The sequence below is a fragment of the Elephas maximus genome, chromosome 5 (assembly GCF_024166365.1).
Source record: "Elephas maximus indicus isolate mEleMax1 chromosome 5, mEleMax1 primary haplotype, whole genome shotgun sequence".
NCBI classification, from domain to species: Eukaryota; Metazoa; Chordata; class Mammalia; order Proboscidea; family Elephantidae; genus Elephas; species Elephas maximus.
The window spans coordinates 155,905,098-155,917,866 of NC_064823.1; the positions used below are offsets into that span (position 1 = coordinate 155,905,098).

The 12,769-nt window shown below is 42.3% G+C and overlaps 1 protein-coding gene across 1 annotated transcript in view; it reads left to right on the top strand.

Annotated features, from left to right (window-relative positions):
• Positions 1–12,769, top strand: part of CLNK (cytokine dependent hematopoietic cell linker) — a 128,580-nt gene that overhangs the window by 33,636 nt on the left and 82,175 nt on the right. The window contains exons 4-6 of the mRNA XM_049885312.1: positions 1,330–1,471; positions 4,657–4,757; positions 11,955–12,000. Of these exons, the coding sequence (XP_049741269.1) occupies positions 1,330–1,471; positions 4,657–4,757; positions 11,955–12,000 (289 nt within the window). The remainder of the gene's footprint in view (positions 1–1,329; positions 1,472–4,656; positions 4,758–11,954; positions 12,001–12,769) is intronic.

The window sequence follows — 12,769 nt, forward strand, 5'->3', positions numbered from 1 at the left end:
GTCTCCTAGTCTAGGAACATAGGATGTCTTTCCATTTATTTAAGTGTTCTTTAATTGATTTCAACAACGTCTTGTAGTTTTAGGAATACACATTTTGCACTTCTCTTGTTAAATTTATTCCCAAGATTTTATTCTTTAGATACTATCATAAATGAAATTTTTCTCTTAATTTCATTTGTATATAATTCATTGCTATTGTTTTAGAAATACAATTGGTTTTTATATATCGATTTTGTAACCTGCAGGCTTGCTGAACTCATTTATTAATTCTAATCCTTTTTAGTAGATTTCTTAGGATTCTCTATTTATATGACCACGTCATCTACAAATACATCTACTTCTGCTTTTAAGAGCTCATGTGGTTACATTGGACCCACCCATATAATCAAGGATACACTCTCTATCTCAAAGTCAACTGAGTCTGGAGAAAAGAGAAATAAGGAAGCCAAAGGCTCAAAGAAGAAACTCATCTATGGTACTAATTGCTTACATGAACCACAGCGTCATCTATCCTGAGACGGAAAGAACTAGATGGTGCCCTACTACCACTAACGACCATTCTGACCGGGGTCACGATAGATGGTCCTGGATAGAATGGGAGAAAAATATAGAACAAAACTCAAATTCTTTTTTAAAAAAGCCAGATTTCTGGACTGGTAGAGACGAGAGGAACCCCTGAGACTATCGCCCTGAGAAAAACCATTTAAACTTGAAACTAAAACTACTTGTGGAGGTCACCTTTCAACTAAATATCAGATTGGCTCCTAAAATAAATAATATCACCCATGAGTACTGTGCTTCTTATGATTATATGTATATATGAGCCCAACAGTCAACATTTACCCCAAAGCAGAGATTAGAAGGTAAGGTGAGGCAGGGAAGCTAGATTAATGGAAATGAAACAACTAGAAGGGAAATAATGAGAATGTTGACACAATGCGTAAAATGTAACCAATGTCACTGATCAATATGTAAAGGAAGTGTTAAATGGGAACCTAATTTGCTGTGTAAACTTTCACCAAACACCAAGAAAATGTTATTTACAAAACAATAAAGTCAACTGATATAGTAACCTTAGTTACATCTGCAATGATTCTTCACATCAGTACCTAAATTAGTGCTTGATAGAATAACCAGAGCACAGGAGGCCATCTTTAGAATTTTGCCTACCACAAGAATTGAACATGAATTGTCTTGTTTTCCAGACTTTTAATTTTTTATCTCCCAACCGTGAGAATCTATATTGCTCCTCTAGTTAGCGCTGTAGTCTGTAATCTTTGTCCTCATTGTAACTTGCTTTGGCTCACTTGAATGTTTCCTCCTACTTAGAATAGGAATTTTGCTGCAGTCCTGGATGGAGCAAAAGGCCACAGTGATGATAACTATGAAGAACCTGAACTTGAGATGGTAGAAGCATGGCAGCCGATCAAAATTTTGCCAGCCAGGCCTATAAGGGAATCTGAATATGCAGGTAATATTTGGGTCTGCCCAAATTTTCAAAATTCATCCAATACTATAATAATGCATAGTGATTAAAGGTACAGATTCTGAATTAAACAACCCTAGGTAAAAAGAGGAAAAAAAAAAAAAGAATTCTCCAAGAAGCCCTGGTGGCACAGTGTTTAACTGCCTGGCTGCTAAACAAAAGGTCAGTAGTTTGAACCCCACCCCTGGTGACTCCACGGGAAGAAGACCTAGCGATCTGCTCCCATAAGATTTCAGCGTAGGAAACCCTATAAGGCAGTTCTACTCTGTCCTGTAGGGTCCCTGTGAGTTGGAATCGATTCAACAGCACACAACAACAGGTAAAAATATGTCTCCATTTCATACTAGCTGTGTGACCTTGAGGAGCCCTGGTGGCACAGTGGTTAAGTGCTTGGCTGCTAATCAAAGGGTCAGTGGTTCGAGCCCATCAGCCACTCCAAGGGAGAAAGATGTGGCAGTCTGCTTCCATAAAGATTTACAACCTTGTGAATCCACAAAACATCTCACAACATGGATGAATCCGGAAGGCATTACACTGAGTGAAATAATGTCAGTCACAAAAAGACAAGAACTCAAGGAAAGGTTTACACACAGAAAAAAAAAAAAATGCATTCTTTGATGGTTACAAGGGTGGGGAGAAAGGGAAGGGGAAATCATTAACTAGATAATAGACAAGAATCATCTTAGGTGAAGGGAAGGACAACACACAATACAGGGGAAGTCAGCACAACTGGATCAAAGCAAAAGCATAGAATTTTCTAGACACATCCGAACACTTCAAGGAGCCAAGTAGCTGGGGCTGGGGGCTGGGGCCTGGGAACTATAGTTTTGGGAGACATCTAGGTCAATTGGCACAACATAAGAAAAAAAAAGATTTACGGCCTTGGAAACCCTTTAGGGCAATTCTACTCTGTCCTATAGGGTCGCTATGAGTTGGAGTCAACTCAACAGCAATGGGTATGGTTTGGTTTCATGTGACCTTGGGCAAGCCCTACAACTAACTCATTTTCTCTATGTGAAAATAGGGATGATCATAATGGAACCTACTCCATAGGATTCTTTTGAAGATACATGATATGATACATGTCAGGTTCTTGCCAGAGGACCTGGCACCGAATCAAACTCTGTAACCTTTGGCTGTTAGAACCATGATGCTCTTCCTGAGCCCAATGAGGGACAGAGGGATGTGGGAGACACGCGAAATGTTAAGATAGAGTTTGCATAATAAAACCAAACCCACTGCCGTTGAGTCTGACTCATGGTGACCCTATAGGACAGAGCAGGACCGTCCCCATAGACTTTCCAGAGCTTGCATAAAGTGAAAGCAAAGACTTTTTAACTTGGTTGATTGATTTCATGCGTACCCAGCCTAGGACTCATACTGGAGCCATGCTTACTAAGAGCAAGGAAGGCTCAATTTCACACCCACTTTGCTTCTTTCTAACTGGGAGCCATTGGGCAAGTTCATCAAGGTCTCTGAACCTTAGACAAGACACTGGACAGGAAAAAATGAAATCATGTATTTCTGACTGCCTAACCTATTGAAGGAAACCCTGGTGGTGTAGTGGTTAAGAGCTACGGCTGCTAACCAAAAGGTCAGCTGTTCAAAACCTATTGAAGGAGCCCTGGTGGCACAGTGGTTCAGAGCTCAGACTACTAACCAAAAGGTTGGCAGTTCAAATCTCACCAGCTGCTCCTTGGAAACCCTATGGGACACTGTCCTATAGTGTTGCGATGAGCCAGAATCTACTCAACAACAATGGTCTGGTTTTTTGGTTTAACCTATTAAAATGAGCCTACGGAAGTTTCTTTGCAGAGAATCACCTTGTAAATAATGACGATATTCATGTGCTCATTCATTCCACAAACACTTTACTCAGTATCTGCTCTGTGCCAGTGTGTTGGGGGTCCCCAGGAGCCCCCCAGTGGTTTGCTGAAAACTCACAGGAATGAGAAAAAGCTGTTATACTCATGGTTATGTTTTATTACAGTGAAAGGTCACAGGTTAACATCAGTACAGTGAAAAGGCACACAGAACAAAGTCCAGGAAAAACCAGGCACAAGCTTCCAGGTGTCTCCCCCCAGTGGAGTCACGTGGCAATGCACTTCATTCTTTCATTTATGATGTGTGACATGTTCAAAGTGTTACCAACCAGGAAAGCTCACCTGAGCCTTGGTGTCCAGGGCTTTTACTACGGACCAGCCATGTACACATGCACTGCTCATGTGACTAACCTCAGCTACTCAAACTCCAGATCCCCACCCCCATTCCTCAGAAATCACATTGTTAGCAGAAACCTATCTGCACAAACAGTGCAGCATGGTCCAAGGCCTCGGGCATACAAACACACCCTTCTCAGGCAGAGTATTCCAAAAACTCACGGGCTATCCCACAGGAGCCTGCTCAAGGCCAGTCCTGAAGGCAGGCCTTTCTCTGGAATTTGCAAGGTTTGCACAACCCAGGCCTGCTGACTTAACCCTTTCCTACTCAGCTAGTTGCCCTATAAGGACCAGGTGGTACATCCCATGCCCTCAGGAGGGTCACAGTCTAGTGGGAGAAAGAGACAGGTCAACAGATAAACACGATAGAATGTGTTACGTGTATAATATAGAAAGGAGAGGCAGGGTGGGATGTAGGTGGGTGGGATCTGGGAAGACTTTGATAGGAAGTAACATATCCCAATTCTCAAGGATATGTAGAGTTTCCCAGGCAGATGAAAGAATGATGTTCAAGTCCAGACTTTGGCATTTATTTGTATGAACCTGGAAAAGTAATTTCTCCTCTTTGAGACTCAGTCTCTTCATCTGTTAACTGGAAGTAGAATTGCTTGCCTCATGCCTAAATTGTGGGGATTTAATGAGCTAATAAGTCCCTAGATGGTGCAAGCAGTTTACACACCGCTAACCTAAAAGTTGGTCGTTCAAACCCACCAAGTAGGGCCATGGAAGAAAGGCTTGGAGGTCTGCTCCTGTAAAGATTACAGCCAAGAAAACTCCACGGAGCTCAGTTCTGTCTAACACGTGGGGTCGCCATGAATCGAAATCAACTAGATGGCGATGGATTTGGTTTGGTCTTCTAAATGAACTAATGGATGTACAAAATATTTTGTAAATTTTAGTGTATTAAGTCTGTGTAAGCTATGACTTTAGTGTTTTACTTTCTTTTCACAGATACACGTTATTTCAAGGCTGTGATGGACCTTCCTGTAGACCCCGAGACCTCTGTCTTCATTGAGGAGAAGCCCTGGAGCACACCAGTGAAACCGGAAGAAGTGAGTAAAGGCTTGACCCTATGAATCAAGCACAAGCAGGGCACTTCCCAGCAGCCAAGAGCCTGCTATCTCTCATTCCTCAAGGGATCTCATTAGGGAACAAGCAGGTCAAGTTCAGCATAAAAAAGACCTGTTGCCGTCCAATCAATTCCAACTCATAGCAACCCTATAGGTCAGAGTAGAACTGCCCCATAGGGTTTCCAAGGAGCAGGTGGTGGATTCAAACTGCCAGCCTTTTGGTTAGCAGCCGTAGCTCTTAACCTCTTCACCACTAGGGTATTACAAGGGGCTGATTTGTATTACTGGCAGGATAAGCAGAGTCTTATGAAATAAGTGCCTAGTAGGGAGTGCAGTGAACATTTGTTGAAGATTTACTGTGAGCCAGACCTCAGGCTAACCCCTTTCACATATATCTTATCTAATGCTTATCCCATTCTCCAGAGCCAGAACTTGAACTAAAGGCTTTCTGATAATAATATTTTGCATAGATTCTAGGCCCAACTTTGCCAACTGCTGAGCGGTAATAAATCATGCAACTCCGAGCCTCTCTGTAACCTCATCTACACAACAGGAATAATAGATGGTAAAGTGGTTAAAGAGCCTGGCTGCTAGCCAAGAGGTCGGCACTTCAAGCCCACCAGCTGCTCCTTGGAAACCTATGGGGCAGTTCTACTCTGTCCTATAGGGTCACTATGATTAGCAATCAACTCTATGGCAAAGGGTTTTCAGCAGATTATCAAAACCAGAGCCAAACCCATTGCCGTCAAGCCAATTCTAATTCATAGCAACCCTATGGGACAAAGCAGAACCGCCCCCATCGGGATACCAAGGTTGTCATCTTTACAGAAGCACACTGCCACATCTTTCTCCTGTGGAGTGACTAAGGAGTTCAAACCACGGACCTTTCAGTTAGCAGCTGGGCGCTTAACCACTGCGCCACCAGGGCTCATTTAATCCCTATTATACTCACTTCAGAAGGCTACTTGGAGACTGCGAAAGATAACCTTATGAAAATATCTCATAAATGTAAATGCCTTAAACACACCTATAGAATTTTATTTTTAAGTAAAACTTTTGCTAATATTTAATTTTCTACATGTAGAAATGCATAAAATATAGATGAATTGACCCCTGGGATTACAAGGTTATCAATGATAATGTTTTGGTGTATTTCATATCAATATTTTGTATACAGACGTATTTCATGCAAGGGAGCCTTGTTGTGTAGTATTTAGGTGGTTTCCTGGTCTTTTCTCCTTAAGTTCTGGTTATAAAACAATTACCCATGTAATGATAAGCATTCATTCATAAGCCTAATTTTATAGATATATCATGCCCCATTATGATATTTGTATTATGTTACTGAACCATTGAGTAGAAACATTTTAAACACACTTAGTATATATTGTGATCCCCCCCAAAAAATATATATATATATAATTTCAATTTACTTTCCCAGAGGAAACCCTGGTGGCATAGTGGTTAAGAGCTACAGCTGCTAACCAAAAGGCCGGTAGTTCAAATTCAGCAGGCACTCCTTGGAAACCCTGTGGTGCAGTTCTACTCTGTCCTGTAGGGTCACTGTGAGTCGGAATTGACTCCACAGCAGTGGGTTTTGGGTTTTCCCAAAGCTATATATGGAAATGTTCGCCTAATCGAACTTTCATCAAAACTGGCTGTTATTTTTTTTAATCATTTATTGAGGAGAAATCCACAGAACATAAAATTAACTTTTTCAAAAGTGACCAATTCAGTGGCATTCTGGCTGTTGGTTTTTTAATCTTAGTTAAAACAAAAGGGGAGAATATTACCGTTCTTTTTTTTTAATTTGCGCCACAATTTGAACATGCTTTTGAATATTTATAACACACACTTCTTTGTGATTACCTGTTCCCATTGTTTACCTATTTAACTTGAGGTCCGCTGTTAATATTGACAAGAAAAGGAAAGTACAAATTTTCCCAAGCAATGCCATTTACGTGAAGTACATCAGATAGAGGTTTGGCAAGCAAGATGAGGGGTGAAATATTGAACGTTACCTCTTTACACAGGCACCAAGCTAAACACTTCGATCACTCATGCAACAAACTCATTCAAGAAACATGTACCGAGTGCCTGCCACAGACCAGACACAGTTGTGGGTTCTGAGATGCCACCCCAAGTCCTGCTGGTGCAGTGGTTAAGCACTTGGCTGCTAACCAAAAGGTTGGCAGTTAGAACCCACCAGCCGCTCCATAGGAGAAAGATGTGGCAGTCTGCTTCTGTAAGGATTACAGCTTTAGAGACCCTATGGGGCAGCTCGACTCTGTACCACAGGGTAGCTATGAGGAGGAATTGACTCCATGGCAACGGGTTTCGCTTTCTAACTGGGGTGCCACCATGAATGACCAACTCCTGCTCTTACGAAGCTTATGTACTAGTGGGAAAAAAAAAAAAAAAGAAGAGAACCATAATAAATAGACAATAAGCCAAGTGATAAGCGATTCAAGGAAAAAAGAGTAAAGTAAGGTGAGGGGTCGGGGAAGACCTTTCTGAGTAAAGATCTAGTGAATCGGTCAATCGCGTTGAATTCTTCAAGCAACCTTACAAGATGGGGTATATCACCTCTATTTTAACAGCTCTAAATTTTAACTTTTATGAGCTCTGTGCTTTTAGGCCTGTTGCTTGCCCTCTCTGAGCCTTCGTTGTCCTACCTATAGAACCTGATAGCTGTTGTGACAATACACATAGGGCACAGTGCCTGGTACAAAAAAGCAAACCCGTTGCCGTCAAGTCAATTCCGATTCATAGTGACCCTATAAGACAAGGTAGGACTGCCCCACAGAGTTTCCAAGGAGCACCTGGTGGATTCGAACTGCCAGTCTTTGGGTTAGCAGCTACAGCACTTACCCACTACACGACCAGGGTTTCTACCTGGTACAAAAAAAAAAAGCAGTCAATAAATGCCACTTTCATGAGGACAGCGACCAGTTTATCCCCAGCACAGCGCCTTTATGTAAGAGGTGCTCAGTAGATATCACTGGAGTGGATGGAAATTTAACAAGCAAACTTTCAATCATATGAACTAGATCTTGAAAAACTTAATAACTCGTTGATAGGAACAGTAACCCAGTCTTTTCCCCAGTTCTACTTCTGTTCACATGGAGTCCTTTTACACTTTGTTTTCAAAGTTCTCCTGTGAATATTTGCTACTATAACTGAGATTTGCATCTGTGGTGGCCCCACGGGGGCTGTCTTGACAGGGAGAAGGGTACTTCAGGGCATGAAGCTTGTTCAGGAAACAAGGAGAATTTCAGAACAGAGACTGAAGGCCCACGTTGTGGTCTGGCTGTAACGGGATAGGGACTCTCAGTTCTCCTTTCCTTAAAATCACTCCTAAAGACCCCTTACATGTAGATGAGCATTCTTGAGACTTTTTTTAGGAAGATAATTCTCATTTGTTTTTTGTTTTGTTTTTTAACAACTATGCCAGAATTTAAGCCTCCATTCTTATTGCTTCGTATTTTTTTCAAATCATCTTTGTAGTTTCCTGTAAAAAAACAAACTTCTTCCTCAAGCTAGATCGTGTTACACATGGGAGGACAATCTCAACATACTGAGTCGAATGAAGCCTGTGAGGAAAGGGATCATGCTGGAGCCCTGAGCCCAGTCTTGGTCAGCCGGAGAGTTGGCTTATAAGTTAAACAAGGACTTGACCTCAATTCAAATAAAGAGGGAGTTTTATAATCAGTGTTCAAATAACCAAACTTTTATAACAAACAGACTATCTTTTTCACTACCAGCCTCATTTCTAGGAGTTGACTCTTGTTAGTTCTGCATGTTTATGTTGAGATTAAACTACCTGTGAAATGGATCTTCAATAATCTTTACCGCAGGCCAGTTCTAATCTAGACTCCTTAGGTTGGTTATAACTGCATTGCCCTAAATCACTGCTGATTCTTCCATTTGTTGAGAACTTACTGTGTGCCAAGCACTTTGCTTAGCATTGGGGATCAAAAGATGAGCCAGTGGCCAGAGTCTAGTGGAGAGCTATGAGCCAACCTGACCATTTTGACGTCATAAAGTGAGTACAGAATGCAAAGAGAACACCCAGGTACATCACTTAGCCCAACGAAAGATTGGGAGAAGCTTCTGGAAGAAGCAATACATAGCAGTCTTTCACACCTATGACACCTTCCATTGTAACCAGTGGTTCTCAACTGGGACCATTTTGTCCCACTAGGACGTTTAGCACTGTCTGGAGACATTTTTGGTTGTCACATCTGGGAAAGTCCCACTGGCATATAGTGGGTAGGGTCCAGGGATGCTGCTAAATGTCCTACAATGCACAGAGAAGCCCCCTGACAGCAAAGAATTATCCAGCCCAAAATGTCAAGAGTGCCAAGTTTGAGAAACCCCGTGCTATGATGTACCTGCGCACATCTGGCTTCACCTTTAGAATCCAAGCTCTTTTTCCTCTTTGCTTCCTTGTAATCTGCTATCATTCCAGATACAGAGTAGGTACTAATAAATACATATTTGATTAAGAAAATGGGAGTATCCCTGGGGGAGGAGCAGGAAATACCCCAGGACCCTGTACTAATACCATCAAAAATCATCAGAGGGTCCCTAATGCTGAAGGAGATACAAAAACTCCCTACTGCAAAAGATCCACCAAAGACACAAAGCAGAATCTGGCTGCCACAGAGAGAAGGAGCAGAGTCACTGGGAAAGGCCCACTCCTAAGACTCTAAGCCCCAGGTACATAATGCCTGCCTGTTGTTGTTAGTTGCAGGCGAGTTGGCTCTGACTCATGGCAACCCTGTGTATGATGGAATAAAATATTGCCTGATCCTGTGCCACCTTCATGATTGTTGGTATTTTGAGCCCATTTTTGTGGCTATTAGGTCAGCCCATCTCATCATGGGTTTCCCAAGGTTTTGCTGACCCTCTACCAACCACGATGTCCTTTCGTAATGATTGGCCCCTCCTAATGACGTATCCAGGAAACCCTGGTGGCATAGTGGTTAAGTGCTATGGCTGCTAACCAAGAGGTTAGCAGTTCAAATCCACCAGGCGCTCCTTGGAAACTCTATGGGGCAGTTCTACTCTGTCCTGTAGGGTCGCTTTATTCGGAATCGACTCGACGGCAGTGGGTTTGGTTTTTTGGTTTAATGACGTGTCCAAAGTAAACAAGACAAAGTCTTGTCATTCTTGCTTCTGAGGTCCATGCTGGTTGTATTTCTTCTAAGACAGATCTGTTTGTTCTTCTGACATTCCGTGGTATATTCTGTATTCTTTGCCAATACCACAATTTCAAAACATCAGTTCTTCTTCTGTCTTCCTTTTTCATTGTCCGGTTTTTGTGCGCATGTGAAGTAGTTAAAAAGACCATGGATTGGGTCAAGCACACAAGGCCCACTGAAGACCCAAAAAACATAGAGCTTCTCCTGCCCCCACCACCAGACTAGCCCTGTGGTGGGGAGGAGCAAGAGGATGGAGAAAGAACTATGAATCGGAATCGACTTGACGGCAACGGGTTTGGGTTTTTGTTTTTTGTTTTTTTTTTTCTTGATGGAGAGCTACACAGGGAAGACTGACACTTGAGGATTGAACAAGAACATTGAAAAGAATCTTCCAGCACCCCAACCTCTTCGAGATGGCCCTCTGTGAAGAGGTAACCCTAGAGGAATTTGAAGCTGGTAGTGTAATGAAGAAAACCATAGCAACAAGATCCAAATCTCTCTCAACTCCCAGCTATATGGATTCACATCCTCCCCACCACACACACACACACACACACACACACACACCCCTATGGCCCAAAGAAGACGGACTATGCTCTTTCCAGGCACAAATACTGGGGTTCAGTGTTCTATAGAGGAGGTATGGTAGGCATCAAACTTCAGATGATAAAAGGTAGCTTGGGGTTCAGTAACCACTCTATCCATCCTGGCCATCTCAACTAGGTACCAATAAAGAGTAACACTAAGGCCCTAATATTGACCTAGGCTCAAAGGCTTTTTAATGCATGAAACATCATTATGAGATCTTCATCATTTTCTTCACTATCATGTCTTCCAATTGTCTAACCCTTAATAGTTCGCTCATGTCTTCATTAATAATACTAATAGTAATGATGTTACTAATATCATTATATTATTAATAATGTCATCATTATTATTATTAATATGAATACAGTGATAACAGCCATGTGTGTCAGAGTAGAACTGTGCTCCATAGGGTTTTCAGTGGCTCATTTTTCAGAAGTAGGTCGGCAGACCTTTCTCTAAGTAACAATTATTAATCACTTGATTGGTGCCACATTCTGTGCAAGGCACATTACGTTCTGTGCCTCATGTAATCCTCTCCCCACATGAGGTATCAGTACCTTTGTTATTTCCATTTCACAAATGAAGAAACTGAGGCTCAGAAGGCGAAGTGACTTGCCCAGTTCTCATAGCCAGCAAGCAGTGGAGGTGGAATTCCACGCAGGCGTCCACTCGATCCACCTGCTTGGCTGCATTTATGCACACGATCATGTATATTGATCTTCATAATAACTCAGTGAGGTGAATCCCGTGAGCACGTTCCCTGTTATAGAGATGAAAAATCAGAGACTAATAACACACTAATGCCTTTCCCCAAATTTCACAGCAATAAGAGGTAGGAGTGGATCTGAAATCCAAGTGTTTTATTCCAGATACCACCCAGGCCACCGCACCCTTCCCTGACAGCAGTGGAACATGTATTCACACATATTTTTCAGCGGCAGAATTCTTGCCTTTCCTGCGAAAGACATGGTTTAATTACTGGACGATGCACCTAAAGTACAGCCACCACTGGCATATCAGTGGAGGCTTGTGTGTTGCTATTCAGCAGAGTTTCCAGACAAAACAGACTAGGAAGAAAGGCCTGGCAATCCACTGCCAAAACTCAGTCAGTGAAATACGCCATGTATCACAACAGTTCGATCAACAACCGATCATGGGGATGGCACAGGACTGGGCAGCATTTTGGCCCATTGTGCTTGTGGTTGCCGTGAGTCTGGGACTGACTTGATGGCAGCCAACAATAGCAGTGTTGACCGCGGACCATGCAGTGAGTCCAGGGACTTACCCATTTATCCTTGAGACGCTAACCATAAAGAGTAGCAAGATGTTAAGTGTTTTCATAGTAACAATTTAAGAGATAATGGTTCTATGCTGTCTTTTACAGGAGGACGAACCCATTTCCAAGGACACCAGAAGCCAACATATCAAAGGTAAAGTGGAGCCACAACAAGTTAGAAATACAAGAACGTGTACTTTGCTTCCAATATCCTCTTGCATTTTTGTTGGTAGTCACAGATTTTCTTAAACAAGAGAATTACCATTCAGGAAATAGCTACCTAATTTTGGAAAGACTCTCACACACCTTATGCCTCTTGATGACACTCTCTTATTGATGAAAAAATTGATTGTGAAAACCAATACTCTGTGGGTTTTTTTTGGACAGGAATTCTTTTGTTGAAACATGCGAATTGTGTTGTTGTTGTTGTTCAGTGCCATCGAGTCAGTTGCCACTCACAGCAACCCTGTACAACAGAACGAAACGCTGCCCAGTACTGCGCCATCCTTGTGATCATTGTTATGCTTGAGCCCATTGTTTAGCCACTGTGTCAATCCATCTCATTCAGGGCCTTCCTCTTTTTCGCTGACCCTCTACGTTACCAAGCATGATGTCACTCTCCAGGGACTGACCCCTCCTGACAACATGTCCAAAGTATGTGAGACGTAATCTCTCCATCCTTGCTTCAAAGGAGCATTCTGGTTGTACTTCTTCCAAGACAGATTTGTTTGTTCTTCTGGCAGTCCGTGGTATATTCAATATTCTTCACCAACACCACAGTTCAAAGGTGTCAGTTCTTCTTCAGTCTTCCTTATTCATCATCCAGCTTTTGCACGCACATGAGGTGATTGAAAACACCATGGCTTGGGTCAGGCGCACCTTAGTCTTCAAGGTGACATCTTTGCTTTTTAACACTTTAAAGA